General features: G+C 39.4%; 1 protein-coding gene across 1 annotated transcript in view; it reads left to right on the forward strand.

The window, feature by feature from the left end:
- The window catches only part of SLC5A1 (solute carrier family 5 member 1), a 29,771-nt gene that overhangs the window by 1,838 nt on the left and 11,602 nt on the right, over positions 1-16,331 (forward strand). Inside the window, 5 exon segments of the mRNA XM_040576837.1 lie at positions 1,907-1,978; positions 9,537-9,641; positions 12,068-12,127; positions 12,504-12,588; positions 12,591-12,607. Coding sequence (XP_040432771.1) covers positions 1,907-1,978; positions 9,537-9,641; positions 12,068-12,127; positions 12,504-12,588; positions 12,591-12,607 — 339 coding nt within the window.

The raw sequence follows: 16,331 nt of genomic DNA on the forward strand, positions 1-16,331 counted from the left end.
CAGGAGACTGCAGTGAGAATTGGTGGTGTGAGGTGATGCTGTAGGAAACAGCGAGAAGTGAGAGTTGTGGGGAGAATAGTGGAGGTGGAGTCACTGTGTGAGGAGGGCAATATGTGTTGATGTCTGTGGTGTGAAACTGCTGCTATGACTGTGTGACAGACCGAGGACCACAGACTGCTCTCAGCAGTGGAGTGAGTTGGGTCAAGGCTGTAGCTGCCATTTGAGAGCAGTATTATTTTCGTGCTATTTTTTTTTTTGCCAGCAGGACGTTGACTACAGGGAGCAGTGCCATTCAAACTATGAGGAAGGGACAGTTTCAGGGGTCACAAGAAATGGCGATCACTTTTTGTTTGTGATCTAAGCAGAGCTGTGCCTCTTGCTCCCTCCCAGACAATGCAGAATATGCTGAGGGCTGCAAGGGAAAAGTCGGTGCCTAATCCTAAAACAAAGCACAATGCTTTCACAGCGAATGGAGAAAGGCAGATACTATCCTATTGGTATAACCTCAGTGCTGAGGTGTTTGGAGATAATAGGCCAGTACCATGAGTTACAAAGCTGTAAACCATGGAATGTCACTGAATTTCGAAGCTGCTATTCTGAGGCATACTCTTTTTCCTTGGGGCAAGCACTCCTGGTCAACTGAACGCCTGACCATTAACAAGCTGAGAGAAGGCATTGTCCCTCTGTAATCCTGTGCTTGCCAGGAACATCCCAGGGGTCCATTGCACAGAACAGAAAAATCAGCTGCCAAAAACAAAAAACAAACAAACAAACAAACAAACACCAAAAAAACATTCCTTCCTAGCAGTCTGGCAATGTTTTGAGGAGCACCAGAATTTTGGAGTGTACACAAAATGGCCACAACCCAGTCTTTATCTTTTTGTTGTGGTAGTAGATGTCAAAAACATTGGATAAAACGTGAATCCTCAGTGTAGCCGAACACCTTGCTGTCTCATGCAAGGGAACTGTCTGTGGGGTCTTTTCCATGGAAGTCTAGCTATTGGTTTAGTTGAACTTTCTATTAAAGGTCTGTGACAGAAAAGGGCTGATCTGTATCAGGTCAGATAATTGTGTTCTGAGTAATGCCTGGAATCATTTCTTTCCAGCAACAATGCTTTCTTTATTGGACAAATGCTCCTGTGTGTAGTGAAATGGAAATCTATTGTATACTTTCTTTCTTCTGCATCAGAGTAAAAGATATGGCCAATTTTCTTCAAGTCTTCTTTCTTTATTTGCCTGTTCAAAGTCCATCAGAGGATACAATGGGAGTCCAATATTTGGATCAGGCTCATGAAGAAAAATGGAGGAAGCTTTCCTCTAAAGCCCATCCTTAGACAAATATAAAATCAGTCTGTGAAAAGGAAATTTTAGCTGACTTCTATGTTTGATCTTCAGAGAGAAGTGAGTGCACTGTTGATACCACAACAAGAAAATAGATTTTTGTAGTTATCTGCTAGGGATGGATAATACTGGATAGAAAAGCTGCATACTTTCTATTCCATGAACTTGCAACCTAAAAATCAGTCTTCTTTGGTGCCTAAAATCAAAGGGATCATTGCTTTGATAAAGTGTTCACATGAGTTTGAATTTGTACACTGAACTTTTAGTTGTGATCAGTTGTATCATTGCATTTAATTCTACTTTGATGTTTTGGTTGTAGTGTAACAAAAAGTGAAGCAATGAAACTTCAAGGGTTAACATAGACCTAGATACAAAATCATTGTTCAGTTGTATTGTTTTCTTCATTGTAAGCTTGTTCTATCTAACCACTTTGTTTGTTTCTTCCACTTTACCCTCCCCGTGTATTTTATCCCTCTGTCCTAGCAGTTTGTTATTAGTCTGTATATAGCTTGCCTAATATACTTAGAATTTGATTCAATCGTTCTTTCTTTCTCTTTTTTTCCAGGCTATGTACTCAACCAACCGAGGGACAGTAGGAGGATTCTTCCTGGCTGGACGGAACATGGTTTGGTGGCCGGTGAGTTCAAATACTCTGTGTGTATATGAAAGATGCTTGTGTATGTGCATCCCCCTCATGTGAGTATGTCTAGCCTTTAAATATATAATAGAAATAGAAATACAGAGTATTTCTACATTAGTTTGGAGACTGTGATAGCTATGTCATGTAGGTGCACCCTGCTCAATTTCAAACTCTTTTTCTAGCCACAGTGATACAGTGATAACTGCACAACAAAACCCACATGACAGGCAGGGTAAACTGTTGGGGAAATTGTGTTGAGCTCTGAGTTGTCTTGGTTGTGTTGCCAGCTTGCTTGAACATAGATACATTGGTGATGTCAGTGTAGATAAATTCTATGCTTTGTCTTTCAGCCCACTTAAAAATAATAATATTTTGAATTTAGTATTTTCACTGCACTCAAATAAACTGACTCATATTGAGGTTATCACAGAGAAAAGTTAATATACTCTTTTTTTTCCCTTATATTGCTTTAGTGTTTGCAATTTTGGTAACAAGTTCTGGTCAGTACAAAAAGAAAATCCTGGGAAAATTATGATAAAATATTGGTAAAATGTAGTTTAAAATTTATTTAAATATTATCTATGACTTCTGTTGTCTTTGGAGCTGTCTTTTTGAGCTTGGTCTCAAAAAATATCTTTGCACATTATTAAGACTTCTCATTTAAGATTCACCCACATGGATTCAGTTACAGGATCCAGGGGGAGATAGAGTAAATGTTTGTTCTGTAAAAAATTAAGGAATTTTCTTAAAGTAGGTTGCACAAATACCTAGACCTATTTCAGTCACCTTCACTTCAAGGAGTTCCAATCTGCCTTTAGAAGGACTTGGGGCTGCCATTTTAATGACACAAAAAGATTAAAGGGTGGTGCCAGTAAAAGGTGTCTTCATTTGGTAGAGTAGATCTAAGAAAATTCAGGTTCTGTTGGAAGCTTGAGGATAGAGTAAAGCTTCCTTTCTCTTCTTTCCAAGTTATTATAAGAGATATCCCATAAATTTAGCAGGAAAAATAAACTTGCTTAACAGTCAGTTTAATCAGTGGGCTGGTTTTAACCTTGTGCAATTCTGTCTGCCTGTCAAGGGTGAATATGAATACCTTTTTGTGCAGACATAAAAGAAAATGGAAGAGATAAGGCAGGAAAAACTCACCAAGAGAACTTTCTATCTTGCTGCAGAGGCATAGAAAACTCCTAATGATTCCTCTAAGACCCAAGGAAGGTTAACAAACACTGAGTTCTCTGGCAACACAAAAACAACAGATTCAGCTCCCTTCCTCCAGTAGGAAGACAAAAGGGATGACCCTGTGGTGCAGCAGTTGCTGCTAGGATCATCTTTCTGTCCTGACCAAACTATGCAAGCTCAGCACGGATGAAGTGCTAGTCATCAGTGCAGTCTTAAGATCACCCCTTCGATCCTTCCTTCTGGAATGCCAGGAGTGTCTTTATGCACCACAAAAACAAACCCTTCTTGCTTTTCTTCCTGATATGACTCAAAATAAACAAATGACCAGCACTCAAACTGCAAGCTAAATACTATGTCAGCAGCACCACCTTGGAGAGTTTGCCTCGGATGAAAAGAGATTCCAAACACCTATGCAAACTGGGCTGGAGTGACTAGGAAACCAATGAAAGTATAGAAAGTTCAGTCAAAGATGTGATCTTAATTCTGTGACAGCTAGTGCTGTACTTGTTTTTTTTTTTTTTAAACTTTATTTTACTTTATTTTTGCATCACATCAGGGCTAACCTGATTTGGTTGAGGGGTAAGGGAAGTTTTGTAAGTGATCTCTTACTTATCAAATTCCTTCCCTGTAATTTCAGCATAACAACTCTTGCCATGCAATTGATTGCTTTCTGAAACAGAGAGAAAGGAAACAATCCTTCCACTAACTTGTTATAAATTTAATTCCATTATACTAATTGTATTTTTCCATGTTTGTGCTGTGTTCTATGTGCTACAAGGCAGCCATAAGTAGCTTTTCTGATTCCACAGGGAAAGAGACTCATTAGCAGTGTATTAGGATCTCTTACTGGCAAGCCTGGGAAAGGGAATCTGTTCACCTAAATGATCTAATAGATGTGGTTTAGACTAAGGAGGTCTGGCACTCAAGGGTGGGAGGTTAGTCCCACTTTTGTTATCGATTTTGCATGTGATTGTCAGTCGCTTGGCCTGATTGTGATTCAATTTCTCAATGTATAAAGTAGAAGCAATACAGTTATCATAGGCCAAATCTGTCCAACTTTGTCTCTGTTCACTCCAGCAGAGTCCGTAAAGGTTGCTTGGTATTTCACAGAACTAAGCCCTTAGCTTGTCTGTTCTGGCTGTTCTGCTGAGGGCATGGGTCACTTCTGTGTTATTTCACTGAAATCACTGTCCTTGATGCAGTGGATGATTCAACTCAGTAGCTCCAGTAGTAATTAGGGATCAAGATATATAATTATGTTCTCGCTGATTGCCAGAAATTTAAATCCATCACGAGTTAATTGCATGGTAGGAATGCTGTGCCCTTTACACAGTGTTTTTAGAGAAAATGAGGGAAGAATTTTCAAGAAACTGGTTTTGGTCTCTCATGCTCTGACGGGAATGTCTTTAGGAAAGGCATGTATGGCTCTTTAAATACTCATAACCAACTGTACTTTTTCCAAAGAGTCATGGAGTAGCTCAAAATAAGTGCCTGCTTTGTAACACTGGGCATTGCAAACTGAATTTTTAACTTCTTTTGTTAAAATACTTTCTAGCATTGTAAGAAATGAGGTGTCTGTTACTGGAAATCAGTCAGCTTCAGTAGTAGCCAGTCCCTAAGCATTAACAGGACTTCATGCACAATAATAATTAAAAAACAGCAATAACAAAACAAACAAAAAACCCCACTACCATTAACAACAAAAAACCCTTTTGATTTTGAAGCTTTTTTTGCTTTTGAATATTGTTTTTCAGGTTCTGCAGTTTTGCAGACAAAGCTGTCTGCACACTTATGAGTTACCTGATATGCCTCAGTTCCAGAGGCATAAAAGCTAATAAGGCAAAGTGTAGTACCTGGTGGGCATCCAAAGTTCAGCTGTGGTTGGAAAGATTTACTGAATAGTAAGTGGGAAGCATTTTAGACTTGAGAGCATAATGCACTTTGAAAAGAAATGTCCTTCAGTTTATTTAATGTTATTGATGCGTTGATCTTTGTGAGCAAGGTAAGAGTTAAAGGGAAAAATACAGGTTTTTGTTTCAGCTCTGCATGGATTATTTTCATCAGAACTGATCACTGGCACAATTTCTCTGATCTCTGCAGCCAGTTAAATTTTACTTATTCTCAGAATTCTCCCCATTTGCTGAATCTGACACTGTTATGAGGAGCCAGTAAAGACAACCCTGGTATGAATAAGAAGTGTACTTCCTTTCCTTAGATGAAGTGGAATAAGAAATTAATTATTTTTTCAAGTTCCATACAAAAAAAATAGTGTAAAAGCAATTGTTGTCAGAGTAAAAAGAATGATAAAAGATCAGAGCAAAGCTTTGGTAGAAAAGGAGAAGTTAAATGAAGAAGATTACTATAGAACCTGTCAGAATTTTCCAGCCAGCCTGGAGAACACCTCTGAGCCTGCATCTCCGAGGACAAAAGTGGAAGGGTATCAGACTAGTCTGCTTGCGGCTGTGCTGCTCCAACAGCCGTCAGGCTTGTCAGAAGACAGAGACACCTCACTTGACATGTATTGTATGTCCATCTCTCTGTCAGTGAAGTGGGAGGTATGTATATAAATGTGGTTTGGTTCAGCAGTAATACAATCCATTAAACTTGCAGAGTAAGAGAGCAGAATAAAATTCTATGCTTCCTTCTTTGGGTTTCAGAGCCTTGAAGGAACAAAGGAATGAGAAATTTGTCCAGGGAAGAGGGGTTTGAGGAGCATCTTTTGGAGGTGACACATGCGAGAAGTTATACCATGCAACAAGGCTTGTGGATGGAGCCTTTCTGCTATTCTCAGTTGAGGGGCTAACGGTGGGTCCTCTCTTTGCCACAGGAAAGGTGTGCTCAGGGTTGGGGAAAAGAGTTTGATACTGAGCTAACACTTTCAGAAGGGAAAGAGGACATTAGGGACATAGGATATCTATTAGCAGGTCCTGGGAGGGAGGAAAGGCATAAGCTGCAAAGTCTGCACACTATCACTGCAGTGGTCACTGATTTGCAAAGTATGTTGCATATGGTTTGGAACAGCAAGTGCCAGGATGTCAGTGCATCCTAAAGTTAATGAAAAGAGCAAGGTGAATCGGTTAATGAATAACATGGAAAAAACATAGTGATCATCACTTGCCTGCAGTGTGATGGTACTTTTCCTGAACAGAGTACTCTTGTTAAAACCTGACCTCTTAAAAGATTTTAAAAGAGTTAATGTTCCACGTTCCAGGTTAGTTCAGTTTTTTGCCCTCTCTTTCCCTCTTAAGAGGTTTTGTTCCTTTCAATAAACTTTCCTCTTTACTTTTCCTCTTATATCTGTTTTTAAAATCAGTTCACTAATGCATTCACTGAGAATGGTTAACGATCCCTGAATTTTTTTCCCTCTTTCCTCCCCCAACTTCAGGCCATCCTCTGACTTACAGTCATGCACATGAAAGAAATCAAATATGGAGACCTGCTCTCTCAGTGGTGCTCCCCAGGGAAAAGAGGCAGGCCAGAGATGAACACCCAGCCTGTTACACCTCTAAGTGCTCTGTTGTCACTCCAGCAAAGGCAAAAAGACCATCTTATCAACTTGATGCATCTCTGTTACTTAGATCATAGAGAAGAAATTTTAGCCACATAACTTCTGGGAATTTAGACACCTTTAATGCTGGCCCTATGGTGAGGGAGCAGTGTAAATGTTTACTTGGAGTCTTTTGAGAAAGAGCATTCTTTATGTCATGCGTTAGGTGTACTGCAGCATGTACCAATTGCAAATCAAACAATTCCGATGATCAGCCTCCTCAGTATAGAAATGTTTCACCAGTAAGTTCTTTGCACACAACACATCTGCCCACCACATATCTGCCTTCTTCCTTCCTCCTTAAAGTACTGCAATGGCAGGTGGGAAATTTCTCTTCCACTCTGGCATCAGCAGCTGCCAGGGCATAAGCATATTTGGTAAACACTCCTCTTGCTTTAACCGTGCTGCAGTTTTCAGAGTAATATACATTTCCCCAGTATGAAGTTGATATGTGCATTCACATTGTTTTGTCCTTGCACTGGCCCTAAACATAGTGGTAATCTTGCATTGCTTTGGGTGCGTTTCACATTTTTCTTAAAATACAGCTGTGCCCTGGATGAAGTTGGGAACACAGAATTACCAGCAAATGTTACAGTAGGTCCCATGTTTTCAGGTGCTGAGCCAAAGCCTACTATAGCCGTCAGTTCTTCAAGTTCTTCATTAACTGCTTTAGTTGGATCTGTTTGCAGCACATTTTAGGCTTCTGAAACAGGAAAGGGAACACATTAAATAAGATCAGGGATTAATGTAGTTAATCTTTACTGGTGATTGCATTTCTGGTAATCTAGATTTAAGTTTAATTATTCATCTCCAGGAAAAGCACTGGACAACAGTACTAATGCTACTGTTAATGGTATTTATTTCTTCACGATCATTGATGAGAAAATACTGCTCCTGTCACAAAAAGGTTAAAAGCAAAAGTTTTTTTCTATTACCAAAAATCTCTGTCTTATTTGCTAATGCTTGTTGCAAGACTTGCGATTCCTGTAGAAACATCTTTCATGTGACAAACTGGTTACATTTCTGCAGGGCACAACTGACTTAAAAAAAAAAAAAAAAGTCCAGAACTGAGTGGACTAGAGACAGAAGCTCCCTGTCACAGCAGAAGAACAGTTTGTCTACACTAAGACCAGAAGAAATTAGGAGACCAAACAAAGGAAAAGAGCAAAAAGTTAGCTTGGAAAAGAAAGCAGTAGATGGATGAATTTTACTTGTTGCATATAAAAAAATGGGGGAGGAAAATCTATTTTGTGATTAGAGATCAGGATCGTGAGATAGAGTGTGGATGCTATTCCTGGCTATGGCATAGTTCTATAGAATAAATCTGATCTTCAGAGATGGATTTCAATGATGAAATCCCTTTTATCCTCCTGAATTTCAGGCAGTCGTCCCTCTGCTCTCAGAAAGATTGACTTAATTTTTACTGCTACACAAAGAGCTCACTGCAGTGACTGCAGACCTGGAAATTTGTAACTTTTCCCTTCACATATGTTTTAGGACCCTAAGAATCCCTCAGTGAGTTGCAGACAAGGGATATGTCTTGTAAGGTAACTCCAAGCATATTCCAAGTGCCTGTATTTGGGAACTGCATAAGGAGAATGTGCAGGTGCAGGTCCTGCATTCATGGTTCTAAAAACATTTTAAAGCATTTTGGGGTTTTTCAGCTTGAGGGATCTACCTCAAAGGAGAGCATTATTAGAAGCCAGTCAGCAGAGCTTCTTTCACCTGCTTTCTATATGCTTTTTCTTTTAATCCTGTTTCATTTTTTCTTTGTAGCTTTCATAGGACACAGAGAACAAATAGAAGTGAATTAAAAATGTTCACTCACATCTTCTCTTCTTAGAACTACTTCAGCTCACATCTTCTGCCTACAATATCCAGTCCAACTTCCTTTTTCCCTCAAGTTCTTATCCTGCATCCTTCAGTTTCTGGCCTTGAAAATTATCATTTGGTATTTATACTGCCTTTGATGTTTTCATTTCAAATGAAGGGAACTTTATACCTTTTCTCTTCATCTTTTACTATAGTCTGAGCTATTTGATGAAAAATTAGATCTTTCAGGCTAACCTCTTTTCTGAATGGCTCTGAGTGGCTTAATTTAGCATAAACCTTTGCTGGCTTTGGTCTTTCTCCAATCAGCAATTCTTGTGTTCTCCCCAGCGTTCTCTCTGCTGGATCAGTACAAGATCTGGGGGTATTAGAGATCCAGCATTCATTAAATATAGCTTGTAATTTGTTGGATTTTGTATCTTCCGGAAACACTTTTCTCAGCAGATATTTCTGCCGTGCAAGTTGAAGAATTTAATTAAGTTAATCCAATATCTTCTGACTAAACTTGTACCAACTACGAAGTCTGCACAACTCTTACTGATTACACATTTAGTCACGTAGTTTGCAGAACTTTAACACGAAGTGCTGGGAGTGCTGGTTTGGCAAGTGGGCATGTACTTATTGTTTCCTCCTTGAGCAAGTCAGACCACAGTCCTCTTGTCTAATTGTTTGGGTATCACCAGATGTCAGTCAAGTTTTGCAAATATTTGAAAATCTGTATTGGTGCCATAACCTGTTTGCCTCATCTGGAAGATCATCTCCTGTGCAGCATTGTATTCATTCTTCTTGTTTTAGATACGATGGCTGGAGTCTCAGATTTTGGGGAATGGAGGGCAGGGGGGAATAAGATGGACTCTTGAAAGTAGTCAAGGCAGTTGGTTGTCAATTGTTCTTATCATCACCATCTGATGATAGGTAGGCCTGAGTCAAAAATGCCAAATGAATGTGATTTTTTCAAAACAGGGATGAAGAATCAAATCTTGTTCTTTCTGTTTCCAGATTGGTGCCTCTCTGTTTGCCAGTAACATTGGCAGTGGACATTTTGTGGGCATAGCAGGAACAGCAGCAGCTGGAGGAATTGCCATCGGAGGATATGAATGGAATGTAAGTGGCATGCATATGAGTGAACATTTGTGATATCAGGATTATCTGCAGAGGTTAATCAAGATAACATTGACTAATAATTTTAGGCTGCCAAAGTTTGTGCTTGGCAACACTTGTTTCTGTACAGACCCTATAAATGCCAATGTTATCTACTATTTTGGTGCAGTTGTCTTACTTGGTCCTTGTCCAAGTGACTAAGATGACTTTTCTATTGAATGAGGCTTTTCAGAGAGCATTTTAACCAAATAAATCAGTGGATTCTCTTCTCTGTACATGTCTTTTGATTACTTTTTATTTATAAAGAATAATCTCTGACTGTAGAATGTCTGGAAGAAATAAGCAGATTTATAATCCACAGTATTTTTTACAGCAGTTTGCTGTATAGAAATGGTTGAAGAGGCTTTGATTTTTTTCACAAGTTGTAGGAAATTTGGGATATCCTTCACAGTGTCCATTCCAAAATCATTTCCTTTTTTGTTTCTCCTTCTTCTGATTGTATATTCCACTTATGGTTGCAGTATGGAGTACAGATATTCAATCTGACTTTAAATGATTTACTTGGTGTACTTGGTGTACCAGCAGCAGTGTTAACTGCAACAGCACAAAGGTTCAGATGAGCTAATTCAGTCCATTTCCCTGAATTCTCAGGCACTGTGGGTCTGGATAACAGTGGCCTTATGCTGCTTGATTCACCTTCATGGAAGGATTATTACATGACACAAAGAACTCAATGAGCATTACATAGGTTCATACTTTCCTTGCATTTAATTCTGTGCAGCGAAAGAAACGTACTGCTATGAGGGACTTGTTTTTTTCCTTAACAAGTAGATGGTTGCTGCAAATACTCAAGTACTTGTGCTATAAATATTTAAGGAGAAAGATAAAGGCTAAAATGAGTTCTGTGAGACATGCACAGTTAATCTGTGATCTTTCTCTATTTGCTTACACTAGGGCTGTAACAAACCCGATTCCCCTTTTCTTTGCACAAAAACTAAGCAAAACAAAACAGAACAAACATTGCTTGAAATTTCATGGCATTCAAAGCTCTAGGACCCATATCCTTCTTCAAATATACCCATCTCTAACACTTCATCTCCTGGGAGATTCTCCATGGACTAATATCAGTATATAGCGTACAATTGTTGTTAGGAAGAAGCAATGATGCATGATTGTATTTGGGGTGATATGTTACATAGTTTTTTAAATATTTATGACGGAGAGAGGACTAATGTACAGGTTAATAGACACAATACTGCAATATTGCTCTTGACTATGTAATCCAATTCTCCTCTTGAAAGAAATACTAAGTTTGACTGTTGTAGTGCTTGTGTATCAGTAATATTCCACTGAAATTATTCCTAAATTATATTAGTGAGACAGCACGAGCTGAATCAGTCTTTCTTGTCTATTGTATGTTTTTGATCTAAGCAGAACTTAAAAGATAATATTATTAAAAACAAACAAACAAACAAACAAAAACACCCAACTCTTGTGTGGACAGAAAAAATGCAGAGTGTGGCTTTGCATTTTGTTGCAGGATTTTGAACAGAATTTTTGCTCAAAATATACAAATCTATATTTGTCTGTCTAATTATGTACAATTCTGTGTCAGACAGCATTTGCCAGCCATTTAAGTCAGAAAAATAATACTGAAATACAGTAAGATCTATAGTTCACAAAATGCACGTGGTAATACAAAATACAATGTGAAATGGTGATGTGGAAATAAAAAATACTTTACAAAATGCATGTGGTACAGTATGTGGGATTGTTGTAATATACTCAGTCTTGTAAAAAAGCACAGACATCTCACAGAAACCCAGTGCAAAAGGCAGTTAATGAGATATCAAAAGAAGTGCTACTCTTCTTAGTACCTAAGTTTGCTGATATCACAACATACCATTGCAGCATACCCAATTCTAAGAGGGAAAGTATTCTGCATTAGTGGCTCTGGGATGAAGCTAGCAAATAGGTCTCAGGTATTAGACTTCACCTTCCTTAATATTTCCCAGAAATTGCAGTCTTATGGGCTGGTCACGTTTTAACAACCAGGATCCCTGAGCCTGCTCTGAGGAGGGCTAGGATAGCCTGGTGTTGCTAGTAGAGTAGCACTTTGATATTAGAAGGCAAACCAGTGAGCAGAAATCATCCTTTTTTTTTTTTTCTACAAAATATATTTTGTGCTTCTTTTGGAAATCTAGCATGAAATTCATGCTCCATAATACCTGGCAAATTGCTTGGCCAGGATTTCATTCCCAGATTTTCAACTGTAAGACAAAGGACAGACCAGGGCACACCCCAGCCCCGCAGTAGCCAGGTTTGAGTGGTTTCAATGGTCTCTAGCTGCTCGTGGGTCTGATAAATGGATTTAAGGAGTGCTGTCTAGAGAGAGGAGGCTAATTCAGCTGATCTTGTCTTGACTGCAGGCTCTGATATTTGTGGTTATTCTAGGATGGCTGTTTGTACCCATCTACATCAAAGCTGGGGTAAGTCGAAACAGCATGTTATGCTTTTCTTTGCAGCCTGTTAATCTTCCTCTCTCCTCTTGATTACGGATCAGGTCTTGAGTATTGCAAAGCCATTATGAGTACAAGTACAAGAGATCTGAGTATGTTAGAACTGTACAATGTTTTCTGTATGTATTTAAATAATGGTGGTTCTCAATTCCAAGACCTGAGGTGAGAAGTATTTGATACTCTCTCCTTGTCCTCTGTGATTCCTAGAGCTGCTGTTCCTTGCAACTTCATTTGCAGCTCTTCTCCATTTGCCTTACCCTCTTGCAGTATCTGAGTAGCAAAAGCTTCCTCTAACTTGTGTGTATCTGTGCCCCATTATCTGAAACCTTGCCTACCCCCCCCACAGGTGGTGACAATGCCAGAGTATCTGAGGAAGCGTTTTGGTGGGAAACGGATTCAGGTCTACCTATCAGTCCTTTCACTGATCGTGTATATTTCACAAAGATCTCAGTAAGTAAAACTTTTACAACTTTTTTTCCATCCTACATTGATCTAGAGAAGAGAAACTCCCATTTACATTATTACTCACAAAACTGGCTCAATTGTTTCTGATTTGGAGTCCTTGGTCAAATTACGGTGGTAAAAATATGGTGTGTTTTCTTTCTTCTGTCTAGTGAGATAATGTATTCAGATCTGTTTTGCAGTCTGAGATTTTGGCTTCCTGGAATGTCTACAAGAAGCCTTTCTCTTGATACTTGTTGGGCTTTCTCTTTCTCATTTTTTTTTTAAGGTGTAATCTAGAATAGGTCAGACTGGAGGGAGCCTTGTACTGTATTAGTCTGCCTTAGGGATCTGTGAAACATATGGAAGAAAAGGTCACAGACTGTCAGATTGTACCTTTTTTCTGCTTTAATCCTCTGAGAAATAATAGCTGCTGCTTGTTTAACCATCTAGTTTCAGTATCTTTTTGGCATTGCTTTGGGCACACAACATCCCACTCCAACCCCCTGGCCCTTAGGCTAAGGAGAATTAGCAATGCTTTTTGGCTCTAGATGGAAAAGAATGCTCTTAAGTTTTCAAGAAACATATTTTTTTTTTGTCTCCAGAGTTCATATTTACCCATTTTAGCATCCTCTGGTGAACATGTCATCAGCAATATAGCTGAGGGAAAAGAACAAAAGAGCAATTAAAAAAAGAGAATGATAGGAATTAGAAAATAAGGGAGTAGGGAAATGCAAAGGAAGGAAATGATAATAGCTGAGGTGAAAGGAGAGTAGAGGAGAGATTCTTTTAATGGGTAAGTGGTTGCTATAAAGTTTAAGGTGCTGAAAAGTTAATGTTTATTAAGTATGTGGTTGTGAAGTGGTGAAGGGAGCTGGTATTTTCCATATATCTTGAAACTACCAAGCCTCTGAAGAAGTCCACAGTTCAGGCATACCTCAATCTGTTGTTTTTCAGAAGTTGCCATGGCAGATTACTCTTTGCCCTCTGAATGGGAGCTGAGTGATAATAGTGCAATTTAAGCTAAAAGATTGGCCTTTTGCTCTCATTCTCACATCTTCATGATAACTGATCCTTGCAAAGGTTATAAATTAAACAGGCTGGTACTGTGGGGCTGTCCTCAGAGCTGGATTTCAGTATATTTTAAAAGGATCAGTTAAATTTACTGTTGTTGTGCTTACCTGGGATTTCTGATTATGCTAGTTATGTTGCACATGCCGCAGAGTTCTGGCAGCTTTAGCAGATGAGAAACACTTCCACTCTGATGACTCACAGTCCTATTCTGCAAACACATTTGCAATAAGCCCATTAAGGTGTTGTGCAGGTTCTGAATGTACCATCTTTTATTTCCAGCCTCTATCATGCTTAAGGATCTGGTCATGAAATTTCACCGTTTCACTCAGGGTGTCTTACTTTCAGGCAAGACAGGTTCTCCATTTAAGCTTCCTGTGTGGTCATGAGGCTGAAACACCTTCTCCTGCGCTTCTGGTCCTGTCTTATTAGGGAGCAAAGCAATAGTCAAGAGATCCATACAGCAGCAGAATGCCTGGGCCCCATTCTACCATCCTAGCTTCGAATGAACCCAGTTATTCCAGCCGTGCATGGTGAATTGCCACAGAACTGTGTCTCTGTGCTATGCAGTGGAAGATTTGGTGCACAGGTTCCTCTGTCTCCATCATTTCTCCCATCTGCCCAGAACAACACTGACAGTGTCAATTCCATGCATAAACATGGCTGTGATTTCTGTAGTATACCAACATATCTTATGTTGCCTTATGTCACTATATTTGGTAGGGCAGGATTTGCCTAGGTCTGATTTACTTGTCATGTTTTATTCAGAATATGCAGAACAGTCAAAGTCCTTGGAGGTTTCAGGTACTGTCAGAGAAAGTAAAAATAGTTTTTTCTATAACGTGCTATACAACACCAGGCCTAAATTGTCTCCAGATGAACCAACTCTAGGAGCACAGAGGTAAGGGCTGTTCCATCCTGGACCATAGGTTGCTTCTTTGTGCTGTGTAGAGATATGTATGCTATGTGGAGCTAGCGCAAGTTTCTCTTCCCAGAGACACGTTGCATCTCCAGACATACCCACGTGTTGACAATCTGTGCCCTATCCAGCCTGGAGATTTGCATTTTACTTCCTTGACTTGCTGCCTTTGCAAACACTCCCTTGTCGTCACTGGGGCTTATCGAGATTTGGTATAGAAGGATGGCTTTCTGCCCTGCCCTTGACAGGCAGTCACACCTAGCAGTTTGACTAGCAGTGATACTTACTGCCACTTATCCTTCTAGAAAAACAACATCTTGTTTCCAGGCTAGTTATTTCATGTGCTGCTCCCTTGATTTATTATAATATTATCTAATGCTCTTAGTAATATTATTATCAGGGTGCTTTCCAATGAATAATATAATATGTTGGGTCATGTAACTTCTGTTATGCTGTTTCTGTCACACTACCCACCACTGTGTAATGATCAGATTATCTTTTTACACATTTGTGCAAGGTCATTACTGCTTCTGTCTTTTCCTGTGCATCTTCCGTGTATTTTTATTGTCATCTTACCTTGTGTCATGGCTAATCAGTTGCTTGTCAGGCAAGGTCATGCTGCAAGGTGTCAGTCTTTGGGATCAGGACATGTGATCATTCAGCCCAAATGATTTCTGCTGCACAGGCATCACGTGTACATGCTTCCTAAGCATGCAGTGCTGTGTGCGCAGAGCCCCTGGCAGCTTTCAGAACCTTGCTCAACAACAGTATTGCTGATATTGGCCATTATGCCAGTGAAGATGGTCTAGTGAAACAAATCTTGATGAAGAGTAATTAACTAAATTATGACAAAAACAAGGGAATGAAGATCTGAATGCTTTTGAAGAAATCAGAAATTAGATTTATCAGAAATCAGGGCATCTATTTACCAGGGGAAGGGCAGGAAGAAAGATAAGCTCCTCTTAGAACTGCAGAGTGTAGAATGAATAGTGGAGTGTGGGGGTGCACTAACATTGCAGCTGGATCCACTAGTGATATACACAGTCTCCAAGTTAGTTATAATACATTCTACCAATTGTTCCTGCATGCTCTGTGCATGGCTTTGGAAAGAGAGCTTGTAATGTAAAGGAAAGATTTACTCTATCAAAGATAAGATAAGGATTAAATAGTATCTATAAAAGGGTATTAATGGAGAAACAAGGAAGTATTGGAAGGAAATAATGTAATTGGGAGGGAGGAGCAGTGAAGCTGGAAGGTAACAGCAATTTAGAGGAGCTGATACATTGCTCAGGACACTAAATAATTAACTGCGCATTTCTTTCTGGGGGTCATTTTAGAACCATTAATATTTAATGCTATGTAGGCTAAACTAAAGCCAGGAGCAATAAAGGCAGGACTTATCCAGGACATACGCTGATCAGTGTTGTGAAAAGCTAGAAAAAATATTCCCATAGAAATTAGGACAAAGTATACAGTCTAGCAGCCACTGGGGGGATCAGATCTAAAAAAATCCTGGTTCCTACTTTGAGACTGAAACATAAGAAACCAAATAATCTCAAGCTGCTCCAATGGCAGGGTTTTGGCAATCAAAGTGTTATGATTCACACGCTGCTTCTCAGTTGTCTTCTGCACATTGGGGCAGCAGAGCTGGGGATCTCTTGCTGCAGAGGTCTGTACTACTTCCTCATTCTCCAAAGTGAACCGAGGGTGAGGTCATACAATGCGGTCTCGGTTTCAGTTACC

The sequence above is a fragment of the Cygnus olor genome, chromosome 17 (assembly GCF_009769625.2).
Source record: "Cygnus olor isolate bCygOlo1 chromosome 17, bCygOlo1.pri.v2, whole genome shotgun sequence".
Taxonomy (NCBI): domain Eukaryota; kingdom Metazoa; phylum Chordata; class Aves; order Anseriformes; family Anatidae; genus Cygnus; species Cygnus olor.